Raw genomic sequence first — 13,222 nt, 5'->3', positions numbered from 1 at the left:
AGCCCTGGCTGTCCTGGAACTCACTCTGTAGACCAGGCTGGCTTTGAACTCAGAAATCCGCCTGCCTCTGCCTCCCAAATGCTGGGATTAAAGGCCTGTGCCACCACTGCCCAGCTTGAATTACATTTTCAACTGATCTGCTCTGGTATGTCACAGACTAACACATCTGACACTGATACTCCTTCACAAGTCTAGAGATGGTGCTGTGTTTGAGGTAGTATTTCACATGATACTGACAAAATTTTTTTAAGTTACTATATACATGTAGTAGGGTGAGTATCATGAGTGTTAGCTGTGGAAGACTAGACCCTGCCTGCTCGCTGGAAATGACTGGGAACCATATGCAGCAAGGGACAGGAGGACTTTCTGAGTGGGTGCTCAGTCCAGTAGTCCAGGGGAGAGGCTTTGTTAGAGGTGAGGTCTGACTTCAACGTGCACTTTAGTCTAGTCTAGATTATTTGTAACGGTAATTCTTGTTTCTTGTTTTGCTTTTTTCTTTTGTTTATTTTGGGGGGTAGGTGGGGTTTGGGTTTTTCCAGACAGGGTTTCTCTGTGTAGCCCTGGCTGTCCTAGAACTCACTCTGTAGACCAGGCTGGCCTTGAACTCAGAAATCCGCCTGCCTCTGCCTCCCAGAGTGCTGGGATTACAGGCGTGCGCCACCACCACCCTGCGTTTTGTTTTTTCTAAAGTAAGTTATTGGCTTGTAAGGGTTTTTGAGGAGGAGGGAAGGTGTTAGTTGGTTTAGTTTGGGCTTTTTGTTGTTTTAAGTTTGGTGATGTTTTATTTTGGTGTATGTGTCGTGGGCATTTTGGGTGGTTTTTTTCTTTGTTCATTTGGACTTATTTATTTGTTTGTTTGTTTATTTATTTGGTTATAGTAGTAGTTGGTTTCATAGTACTGGGAATTGCCTATGCTAGGCAAGTACTCTATCACTAAACTATATCTCCAGGCCTCTTTTAGTTTTATTTTGAAATAGTTTCACTGTTATACAGATTGGTTTTGAATTCTGTAACCCAGGCTGTCCTTCAAGTTGTGATCTTCCTGACTCAGTCTCTTGAATAGCATTAGCCACTAGGCCAGCCATTGCTTCGTTGTTTTATATATATTGTTGCTAGCAAAATTCTAGCCTAGCAAATTGCCAACAAAAACCAGCTGCTAAGCATTTTGATGTTCCAGAAATATTAGGATAGAAAAACATTAGGAGCCATGTTAAATGGAAAGCAAATAAACCTACAAAGATTAGCAGACATTGTCGTGGGTCCTTCACTTCTAGGAGGCCTACCTATATCCACACCATCTGTACATGTTCTACTCTCCAAACGCCACAACAAGGCCAACAGAATCTAGCCAAATCTGATCTTGCACTCTGTTTTTCGTTCTGTTAGGAATAGCTCCTTCCTGTTCCCCACCTGCACTCCACAGGAACTTTGAATAAGATGTCCATAGTGACTGATGTTCTTTTCCAGTACCTCATCCTTTACAGTCAGCTTGTCAGACTGTCCTTGCCTATTATATTTCATTTCCAATCTAAAATCAATTATTCCCCTTTACCAGAAATGTCTCCTATAGCCGGGCGGTGGTGGCGCACGCCTTTAATCCCAGCACTTGGGAGGCAGAGGCAGACGGATTTCTGAGTTCGAGGCTGGCCTGGTCTACAGAGTGAGTTCCAGGGCAGCCAGGGCTACACAGAGAAACCCTGTCTCGAAAAACAAAAAACAAAAACCAAACAAAAAGGAAATGTCTCCTATCATTTGGTTTTCCTTCATAGCATTCTTTGTGATTAAATTTTTTTCTTTTTATGTATATGGGTGTTTTGCCTGCATGCATGCCTATGCATCATGTGTCTTCAGTGCAGAGACCAAAAATAAAATAAAATAAATTAAAATAAAATGTGGCTTCCATTCTTCACACTTGGTTATCACATATGTCCATGCCTACAACATAACGTTTTGTTTGCATTTGTATTTGTGAACACTTCTAAATCCAAGTATATGCAGAGAGGAATTGTACTAGTTTATTCACCATTGCATTTCTCTTTCTTTTTTAAATTTAAAATCCTTTGTTTTTATTATTCAAGATTCAGTGTCTAGGACACAGTCGGTGCTTAGAAAGTATTCATTTGGCTGCAGGAACAGGAACCCCAGGTTTCTGTGACTCCTTTTTAGAGGCTGTAAGATGTAACACAAATATCTTGTGTCTCTATGGTTCATTTGTAGAGATGTATAAGATGTATAAGAGATGTATACACAAAGATAGACCAGATCTTTGTACTTACTTATGGAGGCTGTGGGATATAGACACAGGTACCCTGTGCCTCTGTGACTTTGTTGTGGGGCCTACAGGATGCCATCAGGCTTCTATACTTCACAGTGAGTATAGAGGCAGTGGGGTATAGGCATAGCTGGCCCGAGTCTCTGGCATGGATTATGAATGCAGATCATTGTGGGGGCTTAGGGTATAGACACAGATACTCCTATTTTGGAGTGGTGTGGCAGTGAGGGCACCAGCTGTATACTTATTGTCAGTAGTAAGGACATGTGCAACCTGAAGTGTTCAGATTCACATTATGGTTGTGTCATTGAATCCTTGTCCTCAGCATTACAGTGCCTACATGGTTCTGCTGCTGCTGCTACAATGGCAAAGCATGAGTTGTGCTCACTCTGTGCAGCACTGTTGGGAGTGATAAAGGGATCTGTGGTCCTGATGAAGTACAAGGTGCATTTTAAAGAACAGAGCATCTCAGGAAGAAAAGTCTTGTTTTTAGACCTATTTAGTCACAAGCAAGCGCAACACAGTAAAGAATAATAGACCATATCTGGGAAGCAGACTGTCTGTTCCTTGCCTTCAGTAGCATTCCCTGTAGATCTAAAGGCAAAACACAGCCATGCCTCTGGGCCACACCCAGAAGCCAGGCATTCCGCCAATAACGTGGCCTGTGTAGTTGCTGGGGGAGCAAAGGCTACTTAAACCTTTGCGCAGTGGGTGAGTACAGGCTTTCAATGGACATCATTGGCCAGGGCCACTGGAAATGCCTCAGTAGCATAGGAGGAATTATTCCAGACGTGCACTTATAAGGTGAGAGGAAGTTTAACTTGGCTACTGGGCTATGTAACCTCCTGATGGGATAGTGGGGTGGATACCTGTGCTAGGATGTGCAGGCCTGGGGCAACAGGGGAGTGATCCTACTCCTGACAATCTCAGGATGAGATTTCTGGGGTTTAGACATGCCTGGACCCAACTCTTGCTCCCAACCAGTGCCCCCACCCAGCCCACACCCACCCCACACTCAGGCTCTGACTGTGTTGGCAGTAGATGGATATACATCATCAGCTGTTACAGTATTACTGTGGTGTTGTTAACCCTTCTGGCCTAGATTAGGTTCTGGCTTAGATTGCCTTCATTAGGTATCAGTTCTAAAAAAAGTGAATGTGCTAAAATTATAAGTATGTATAATCTTTTTTATCTGATAGATCCTGGATTTGAACAGTTTAAAATGGCAGAAAGATTGCATGGAAACTGGGTCAAACTGCACTTGGAAGAAAACCATTCAGATATTCTGCTTGGCCTGGGGACCAAAGTACTCAGGCAGTACCTGGGTGCCCTGAAGACCCTCAGTCTGTCCCTGAGCACACAAGTGGCTCACTATGACATCTACTCAATGGCAGTGGGGATGCTCATAGTTTTGGAGGTACACATGCTTGTATTATCATGGTTTAGGTGTTAAATTGATTATGCAACTCAACCAAAACAAAATAGTTTTGAATTTATATATCATTACTGCTGGGCATGATGTTATATGTCTTATTCCCAAATTCAGTCTACTAAGATGGGAGAATGGCTACATCATGCCAGCCTGGGCTACAAGACCCTGTGTCTGAAAAGAAGAATATTGGTGTAACACAGAAAATAGGAATGTTCTTTTTTTTTTTTTTTTGTATATCCAGATTTAAGAAATTACATGAAGTATTTGCATGTGGCAAATGGCTTCATTCAGCATTGCTATAAAAGATAAAAATATAAATCAAGTATGCAGTTTTGGCAAACAACTAAAGCTAATTTTCCCATGGGTCATTTTGTTTTGTTGTAGTTCTTGTATGAGCAGCAGGTTAGGATGGGTTGGACTCAATTGATTGGACTTTCCTGTACCTGGGTTTCCATATTCACCCTTGATGTTCTTTTTCAGGTTCTCACTCTGTTTCTTCTTAGCACTCCACATGTGCTGTGCAGAAAGGCTGAGCTGGATGTTCCTCTGTTGTCTCCTGTGTTTTCTCTGCTCTTTTACTTGATATTTTTGGTTCTTTCGGCAATTCATGTCCTGGTGTGCACCTCGTCTGAGAGCTCCTGCTACCTCTGCAGCCTCCCGTGGCTGGCCGCAGGGGCTGTGGTGGTACTGGTTTCTGCACTGTTCTGTGCAATTTTGTCTGTTCTTATCAGGATGGTCATTGATGGCACTCTGCTGAAGAAGGTATGGCTAGTCCCTGGGTGTATAATGTGGTCCTTGTGGGTGGGCTCTTGTTTTATTTTGCTAGCCAATCTTTCATTAATATAAACTGGTTGAAAATCTTGTGTGTGCTGGGCAGTGGTGGTGCATGCCTTTAATCCCAGCACTTGGGAGGCAGAGGCAGGCGGATTTCTGAGTTCGAGGCCAGCCTGGTCTTCAGAGTGAGTTCCAGGACAGCCATGGCTATATAGAGAAACCTTGTCTCGAAAAACCAAAAAAAAAAAAAAAGAAAGAAAGAAAAAGAAAGAAAGAAAAGGAAAGGAAGGGAGGGAAGGAGGGAGAAAGAAAATCTTGTGTGTACCAGCATTGCAGTGCTGCCATGCTTGGAGACTACACATCAGATAGACCACAGGAGAAAGACCTAAGTGTATCCTCCCAGGCTTCTGGGCATCTTTGTCTGTAATATTCTGTTGTGTGGTCAGGTCATATGCTTTTACTCTCAGCTGGAAAGAGCTGGACTGGAACAAAGGTGATAATGGGGCTTCTGAATGTGGAAGACAGAGAACATGTGCACCTCAGTCTCAGAATCTCTGGGCTTCAAATGATGGACAGTGGACAGGTGGCTACTCAGGAGGTGCCTAGGGAAGCTTAATCCCCTATTGGTCTGTTGTGCCTTATGAAGCTTTCTTTTCAAGGCTTACATTTTTCTATGAAATTCTTGGTCTCTGGCAACCTTTGTTTATTAGGTAGGTGATGGTGGAGTAGTGTGAAGGAGGTGTGTGGTTGTATTAGAGGCCACAGTGTCTGGACCCTAGGATTGAGACAGCCTGACCACTGGCTCTAGCTCCCACCCAGAATAACTTGTCCCTCTGTCCCCTTTCCTATCACAGGGCCTTTCAAGATCCCCTTCTGTGTGTCTGGGTCTAGACACAGTCTGTCTATCTGTCTCTTTAGGAACTTTCTGGGTTCATAGTCTCTCTGTATACATTGCTACACATAGTTAACAGTTACCAGAATGATAAGTGGCAAGAACTTCTTCATATTGAACTTGTGTGTGTGTGTTGTGTGTGTTGTGTGTATGTGTGTGTGTTGTGTGTGTGTTTGTATACCCCACAGTGCACATGCAAAGGTCAAAGGACAACTTAATGAGACTCAGTTCTCTTCTTCAATCTTATGAGTCCTGAGAGTTCTCAGATCATCAAGCTTGGCAGCCAGTGCCTATGCTACCAAGCCATCTCATCAGCCCTTGAGCTGTTTTTTAATCGGAGCTGGCTTACAGGTTCAGAGGGTCAGTCCACTATCATCAGAGCGGGAGTAGAGCAGCATCCAGGTAGGCATGACGTAGGCAGAGCTGAAAGTTCTACATGTGCATCAAATCATTTGTGTGACTCCTTCAGTCTGGGGGTGTGACAACTGAGGCTGCACCTTCACCAGTAGCCTTCCATGACCTCTCATAGTGCGAGGCCTCAGCTGCTTTTCGTCATCATGCCTTCATAACCAGTACCACATGGGTAACTCTTACACATTACCAAGTACATCTGCTGCAGGAGGTATAACCTTGGCTATCTCTGGAACACAGCCTCTGTGCTCTCAGAAAACACTTCCCAGCAGATTTCACCTCAGTGATGCTGGTCTCTCTCTCTCTCTCTCTCTTTCTCTCTCTCTCTCTCTCTCTGGATTTTTGGATTTGGGTTTTTTTTTCAAGACAGGGTTTCTCTGTGTAGCCCTGGCTGTCCTGGGACTCACTCTGTAGACCAGGCTGGCCTCAAACTCAGAAATCCGCCTGCCTCTGCCTCCCAAGTGCTGGGATTAAAGGCGTGCGCCACCACCGCCTGGCTCCTTGAGCTGTTTTTAAGTTACTAATTTGTGTTGCTCATTTCTTCATCACTGTGACAAAATATCTGATATCAATAATTTAAGGGAGAAAAGATTTACTTTAGCTCACAGTTTTAAAAGTGTCAGTCCAAGTCTGGTTGGTTCCGTCACTATGGGCCTGTGTCAAAGCAGAAACATCTCAGTGGAAAAAAGGCTTAGCTGATGAAAGCTGCTAACCCATCCAGCTAAAAAGCAGTGAGAGGAAAAAGGAGAGAACGGGAGAGTTGCACCTTCCTATTCTAATAACCTTTCAGTAGTAGGGGTCAACCTCATAACATATGGATTTTTTCCCCTTTGTGAGAGAAGTATTTCATATCTAAATCATAAGGTGATTTAAGAGACAGTATTCTGTTGCCAACATTTTGTAGTGGCAGTTGTGTAGTCCTGGAGAAATTGATGTCATTCTGGGGGTGTGACAGTTGGGCAGGATGTCCTGGGTAATTTGTTGGGCTCAATCACTGCATTGAGGATCTGTTTTCAGCTTCTGACACTGAGCTTGGGACTTAGATTTCTGGGTGAGGACACCTGACTGACATGTTCTGTCCATGTTCTCCTGGTTAGTGTAAGAGCACCTTGACCTCCTCTACACTGCATTGCAGTGAGAGGGCCACGCTGCCAAAGCAAGCTGTCTAGGAAGTTTTGGTTAGATGGGAAGATGGCAAGTGTCTATCACGAGGCCTTTTCACTGTGAGCAAAGGGTGTCATACATGTAGGGTGATGTACATACTTTTCAGGTTATCACTCACATACTGCATTTCCTTCTAACAGAATGCAGCTGATGCCTGCTCAGGGTGGTCAGAGGTGAACCTCCTTCTACTTCTGGGCACAGTGGGCCATGTTCTGAGCCTGGGAGCCAGCAGCTTCGTGGAGGAAGAGCACCAGACGTGGTATTTCCTTATTAATACTCTGTGCCTGGCTCTGAGCCAGGAAACCTGTAGGACTTACTTTCTGAGAGATGAATGTGAACCCCAGCGTCACTTCCATGTGGAACAAAAACGTGTGAATGTCCTTGCCTGTACTCTGCAGGACAGCACAAGCTGCAATACCCCTGAGTCTGACACAGCAGGTACACGGGTCTCCCTATTGGAAGCACAAGGAAGCTGCAAATGGTGGACAGTGCTGGCAAGTCCATGGCTGGTGCTAATCTGCTGTCGGCTCCTGCGGTCCTTAAACCAGACAGGGGTGCAGGGAGCCCATCGCCCTGATTTTAGCCACTGGCTTACCAGGTGAGCATGGCCCATGGGCTGGAACCCTTTGCAACTGAATAGTTACATAGTCTTTTTTTTCCTACATTTTGTCCTTTTAAAAATATATATTAAGACTAAGATAATACTTGAGATCTAAAAAGAAATAGAAAATATACTCCATAAAGGTGAATAGAGACTAACTGAATATATTTGATTTATTAATGCTGATTCAGACTAAAAACCTATGAGTTTTAAAATGATCACTGTAAAGATGTAACTCTGGGATCAAGTCCATGATGGGTCTTCGTACACTGCTGCCCAGAGACAAGAGGACAAGGTCAGAAGGCAAAAGGGTCTCGTCTCTCGAGCACCTTTGCCTTCTGATTCTCCTTTCTTTTTAGGCGTGTCTCTCTCCATCCTTAGAGGGCAAAATGCATAGCAGATCTCTCAACATTTCCTGAGCCTTCTACCGAGTTTACAGAACCAGAAAGAGATGTAGATGGGGGTAGATGGAGAGGACTTGAAAAGGGGCTTGAAGTAAATGGGGGAAAGTCTGACAAAGTCAAGACCAGGCTGTTTTAGCTGTCTGACAGCAAAGACTAAAGCTAAAGTAAACAGCAAACTAAGACTGTTCAGAGGAACAGACAGTTGCAGAGGGTGAGAAGGACCCCTGCTAGTGCTTGGGAAAATTCAGGTTGATAGTGTGTTGTGAATTTATACCTGTACCGTGGAGAAACAAAACCAAATGATATTGCCCAGACCTTACAAGTGTGCAGACCTGGAAGTGGGCATCGAAGAAAGAGTCTGGTTTCTCTAACCAAGAGGGTCTTGTGGAGAATTCCACCAGGTATTAATTACCTTATTAAACTTTCATAATCCCACAATTACAACCAGCATCTGGAGGTTTCTGCCATGTGCTTGCACAGAAGCTCTGGGAAAACATCTCTATATGCTCCCCACTTTGGAGTTGAGGAAACAAAGAGGGAACCGGGCTTGCTGATAAACCATATCTCCTCAGCCCAGGCATATGAAGTGTTTGATATGTTAAGGAGTTCCAGGTCCTAGAAAAACATAGTAGGCACTTGTTACTTCTCTGAAAATTTGAAGCATTTGGTGCCTGTGTGTCTGGATGCTTTCTCAAATGTGCTGCCTCCTAATTTCTTCTTGAATTGCTGGGGCATTCCTATCAGCTATAAAAGGCCAGTTTATAACTCCTATTAGTCGCCTACTCCAAAGCTGTCTTAGTTAAATATCACTTCTCTGTGGTGGTATACACACTCCAGAGGGACGCCTAGGATGTGAAGCATAGAAGAGACTTTCAGTGTGACCCTGATAGTTTTAAATAAAATCACCCCTTTCCATCCTGATACTGTCATATCTGTCTTTGGGTTTTGTATGTGTGTGAGTTCTCTCTCTCTCTCTCTCTCTCTCTCTCTCTCTCTCTCTCTCTCTCTCTCTCTGTGTGTGTGTGTGTGTGTGTGTGTGTGTGTGTGTGTGTGCACGCGTGCTTTGAGACAAGGTCTTGCTCTGTATTCTAGGCTGACCTCAAACTTGCGATCTTATACCTAAGCCTTCTGTTTGTCAAGATTACAGATATATATCACCATGACCAGCTTCACTCACATTTTCTGAAGTCTTTTTCAATTTTAATGTATATCTTTCTGGAATACATATTTAAAATTATTATCTAAGCTTTTTGAGCATGGACTTTGTAAATAATAAAAGGGAGCTGACCTTGCCAAAGTTCTTGTGTATTTAGCAGTGCCTTTGCACTTATCCTAGCAGGACAGCCACCTGTCAAGAGAGTTGAGCTATATGAGACAGCAGCAGAGCTGGGGGAGAACGAAGTCAGTCAGGGGTGCTGGACGGCAGACTGTACCTAACACCAGCATTTGAGACTGCTTTAAGAGTAAGATGTGAATGAGATCTCAGCACGGTAGTCTTTGTGACATTTTTAAGATCCTTGTGTTTTGTTTTGCTTTTTGTCTTTCTAGGAAAAATCATTTGATTTTTATACAATTCTTTTAAAACCCTTCAATATAATTGAAAATCATCAATTCCATTTTGTAGTAATTTGGGCATTTTCTATCTTATTTCAGCTCTGACCACAAAGTTCAGCTTTCAGGCCTGGCTGCCCTCTCCCTGGCTGTAATCTTCATGTTAGTTCAAAGGAGGTGCTCCCTTGTATCCAAGGTGGCCCTAGCACTGGGGCTGCTGGGTGTCTTCTGCTACAGGGCAGCCATTGGGATTGTGCAGTTCCCATGGCAACCAAACAACAAAGGCATTTCAAAGTAAGTGAATTAGTGATATGAAGGCTTACATTTATGTGTCTCAGTGTTTTCTGTACTAAAAATGCCATGTCAGTCCTTACAGTCCTTGGATTTAGTTTTCATGCATGGTGATTTACTTTATAGCTGTTATATCCGGGTCAAGAAAACCTTAATGAGCCACTTCGTTGCACTCTTTTGGGAGATAAATAACACAGAAGTAAGGTCATTGTTTGTATTTTTTTAAATTAATAAATAATTTAAAAATGAGTTAAGAGAAACCTGCATTTACCCGGGCTTGGTTTTGCTAAGTTAAGAAGTGACTTTAAAAACAAGGATGCTCCCAAGGACACAATGGTAAGTGGATACTGCCAGCAGTTAGGAAAGGAAGTGAGCTTCCCTATGCTAAGCTTGTAAGGCCCAAGAATTCCTGTCGTGCAAATCAAGAGGGCTCAACCCCGAGTCTGGTATTTGTAACAGAATTGCTGGGGTGCCTGCTCAGGGCTGCAAAGGGTGGCTAGCCTTCTCAAAAGCACCTCAAGAATACAGACAGGCACTTTCATGTCCTTTAAAACATCATTTACAGTTAAAAAGAATAGATAATTTGTTGTTGTTCATCAGTAGTGAGACAACCCTCACAGATATGTTATATCTCCGTTTTCATAGAACACAGAAAGGTTCTATGAAGAAATAAACTGTAAAACTCTTACATGATGCCAACTTACCAAACACATTTTTTATATGACTTAACTTGATAAATATTAATCATACATAGATTGAGGCCTTCTTACTCATTTGGGTACCTTATACAGATAACTAGATTTAACAAACTTTAAAAGCCAGGGGCTCTATCCAGAGGCTTAGGGATTACATCTACTGGTAGGCATGGGGTGGTACTAGGTTTCTGTATCTGGTAACAGCAGGGTAGTTGCCTTCACCTGAGGCAAGAAGCCAGAGGAAACATGAAGATGGCGATTGAGACTGGGGACATTTTGAAGGGACAAAGGCTCTCTTGGCTTTGGAGTCTGGAACTTTGGGAAGATAGCAAGGTTAGATGTTACATATGAGGTTTTTGTTTAATCCCCATGTGCAGTGTGTGAATGCATTTCTTGTTTTCACCGAGATCTAGGCACTTGATTTCTGCATTATTAATCTCAAGACTATGATCCCCTTGCTTTGCCTTCTCTGCTGATAAGCATCTTGTCCTCTGTAGATGTCCAAAAGATAGCCAGTGTGCCTTTTCTCTAAGCATTCTTCCTGTAGAATCCAACCCTTCCTCACCTTGTCTCTTTTTTTTTTTTTTTGGTTTTTTTGGGGGGGGGGATTTTGTCTCTCCCCCTGCCCCCCCTGCTCCCCTACCCCTGAGACAGGGTTTCTCTGTATAGCCCTGGCTGTCCTGGAGCTCACTCTCTAGACCAGGATGGCCTCGAACTCAGAAATCTGCCTGCCTCTGCCTCCCAGAGTGCTAGGATTACAGGCGTGCACCACCACCGCCCGGCTTCACCTTGTCTATCTTGATTTTTAAAACTGTACTGGTTCTAGACTCACCTGGCTTCAAAGGTGCCTAAATTCTGAACTCATCCTAATCTGTCTGGTTCTGCATCCACTGTGATTCTATATTCACCAAGTATTCCAGATCATTAACCTTTCCTTTCTCCTATACTCAGAAATCCAAGCATGTCTAGGATTGAAAGTCATATAGTAGCCCTAGGAATGAGAAGTAGTGAGATCAGTGCAGGGAACCTGCCCAGATGGTTTTCTTACTTCCTTTTCTATGTAGTGGCCCTGCTATTTTCTACTCGGACAAGCTTCTTCCTTGAAATACTCCGATGGCTTTCACATATGCTGGATTCTGCTTTACTGGAATCCACTTGGACCTGTCTTTAGCTTTTATGTTAGAACATGTATGGTCTAAGATGTGCTTGGTATTTGACTCCAACTCCTCAGCCAGGGCCACCCTCGTCCACATGTAACCCACAGTATCAACACTGAATTAAAATAGTCATACTAAGTGAGTAGGGCTTCTGCCTCTACCTCTCTAGTGCTGGGATTAAAAGTGTATACTACTCCACTCCACCATTAAGTGACAATCATAAAGTATATAAATACCTCATTTATAAACTCTACTTAAAATACCATATTTTAGGAAAATATATTTTAAAAATGAAATTATTAGGCATGTCGCATAACTACTGTGTGCAAATGCTTTGTGTCTATTTTTATATAATTCCTAGGATAACCATGTGATGGGTAGAAACCACATTCTGTTTTTAACTTAATGAAGTTGATTGTCAGAGTGTTAATTAAATTGTCCAAACAGAGCTAGTGAGCAGCAGAGCCCAGACTTGTTTGGACCACTGCACGCTGACATTGTTCTAGATATGTCAACATTCAAGTTCCTGTTAACTCCACTTGACTATGAATATGCTCAATTGCAGTTAGCATTCTTGAACTTAAGAAGTTTCAAATATTCAGGTCTTCAACTAGCACAAACATTTTTGACTTAACTGTGCAAAGTGTTGCAAGATCATAGCTCTGGTCTTGCTATCAAATAATCCTTGGATCACATAAGCAAGTTTTCCATAAAGTCAGCTCCATCAGGACCGCACATTCCAGCATGTGCTCTTGGCCTTCCTGCCTGCTCCTCAAGGGCACATGTGTCAAAGCAGACATGCCTTTTTTTTAAATTAGTTACAGCTTGTTTAGCTATACTGTGACATTTAGGCATTCTCTAATTAGATTCATGTTTTAAATGGGAAAATATTTACTTGAATTTTTCTAGATGGTATAAATGAATGTAACATGTATTGCTTTTTTTTTTTAGGGGAATTATTGAGGCTCGTTTTGTTTATGTCTTTGTCCTTGGCATTCTGTTCACCGGTACCAAAGATTTACTTAAAGCACAAGTCATTGCAACAGACTTCAAAACTAAGACTGTAGGTTTGTGGGAAATGCATAGTGGATTAGTTCTTCTGGCAGCTTTGCTCTTAAGACCGCACAATCTTCCAGTGTTAGCATTTAGTCTCTTGATTCAGACTGTAATGACTAAGTTCATCTGGAAGCCCCTGAGACACGATGCAGCTGAGATCACTGTAATGCATTATTGGTTCGGTCAAGCATTCTTCTACTTTCAGGTAGGTTTTCATTGTTATCATGGATAAAGAGCTGGTGTGATGCTTTGTATATGTTTGGCCCAAGGAGTGGCACTATAAGAAGGAGGTGTGGCCTTATTGGAGTAGGTGTGCCTCTGTGGACTTGGGCTTTAAGACCCTTGTCCTAGCTGTCTAGAAGTCAGATTTCTCCTAGCAGCCTCAAGATGAAGTTGTAGAACACTCAGCTCCTCCTACACTATGCCTGCCTGGATGCTGCCATGCTCCCGCCATGATGATAATATACTGAACCTCTGAACCTGTAAGCCAGCCCCAATTAAATGTTGTCCTTGTAAGAGATG

The 13,222-nt window shown here is 43.0% G+C and overlaps 1 protein-coding gene across 6 annotated transcripts in view; it reads left to right on the top strand.

Annotated features, from left to right (window-relative positions):
* Pigg (phosphatidylinositol glycan anchor biosynthesis class G) overlaps positions 1-13,222 on the top strand; it is a 51,078-nt gene that overhangs the window by 12,867 nt on the left and 24,989 nt on the right. For 5 of the 6 annotated variants that reach the window (XR_007980145.1, XM_052198279.1, XM_052198283.1 and 2 more), the window contains 5 exons: positions 3,472-3,689; positions 4,185-4,466; positions 7,086-7,543; positions 9,604-9,795; positions 12,596-12,905. Coding sequence is in view for 5 of the 6 variants with exons in the window: in XM_052198279.1 (XP_052054239.1) it covers positions 3,472-3,689; positions 4,185-4,466; positions 7,086-7,543; positions 9,604-9,795; positions 12,596-12,905 (1,460 nt within the window). In the remaining variant the exon portion in view is untranslated. The remainder of the gene's footprint in view (positions 1-3,471; positions 3,690-4,184; positions 4,467-7,085; positions 7,544-9,603; positions 9,796-12,595; positions 12,906-13,222) is intronic. The other variant, XM_052198284.1, reaches the window with a different exon arrangement.

Source organism: Apodemus sylvaticus, chromosome 11 (genome assembly GCF_947179515.1).
Source record: "Apodemus sylvaticus chromosome 11, mApoSyl1.1, whole genome shotgun sequence".
Lineage (NCBI taxonomy): Eukaryota > Metazoa > Chordata > Mammalia > Rodentia > Muridae > Apodemus > Apodemus sylvaticus.
Note: the sequence above shows the minus strand (reverse complement) of the source record. Positions and strands in the feature narration are given on the sequence as shown.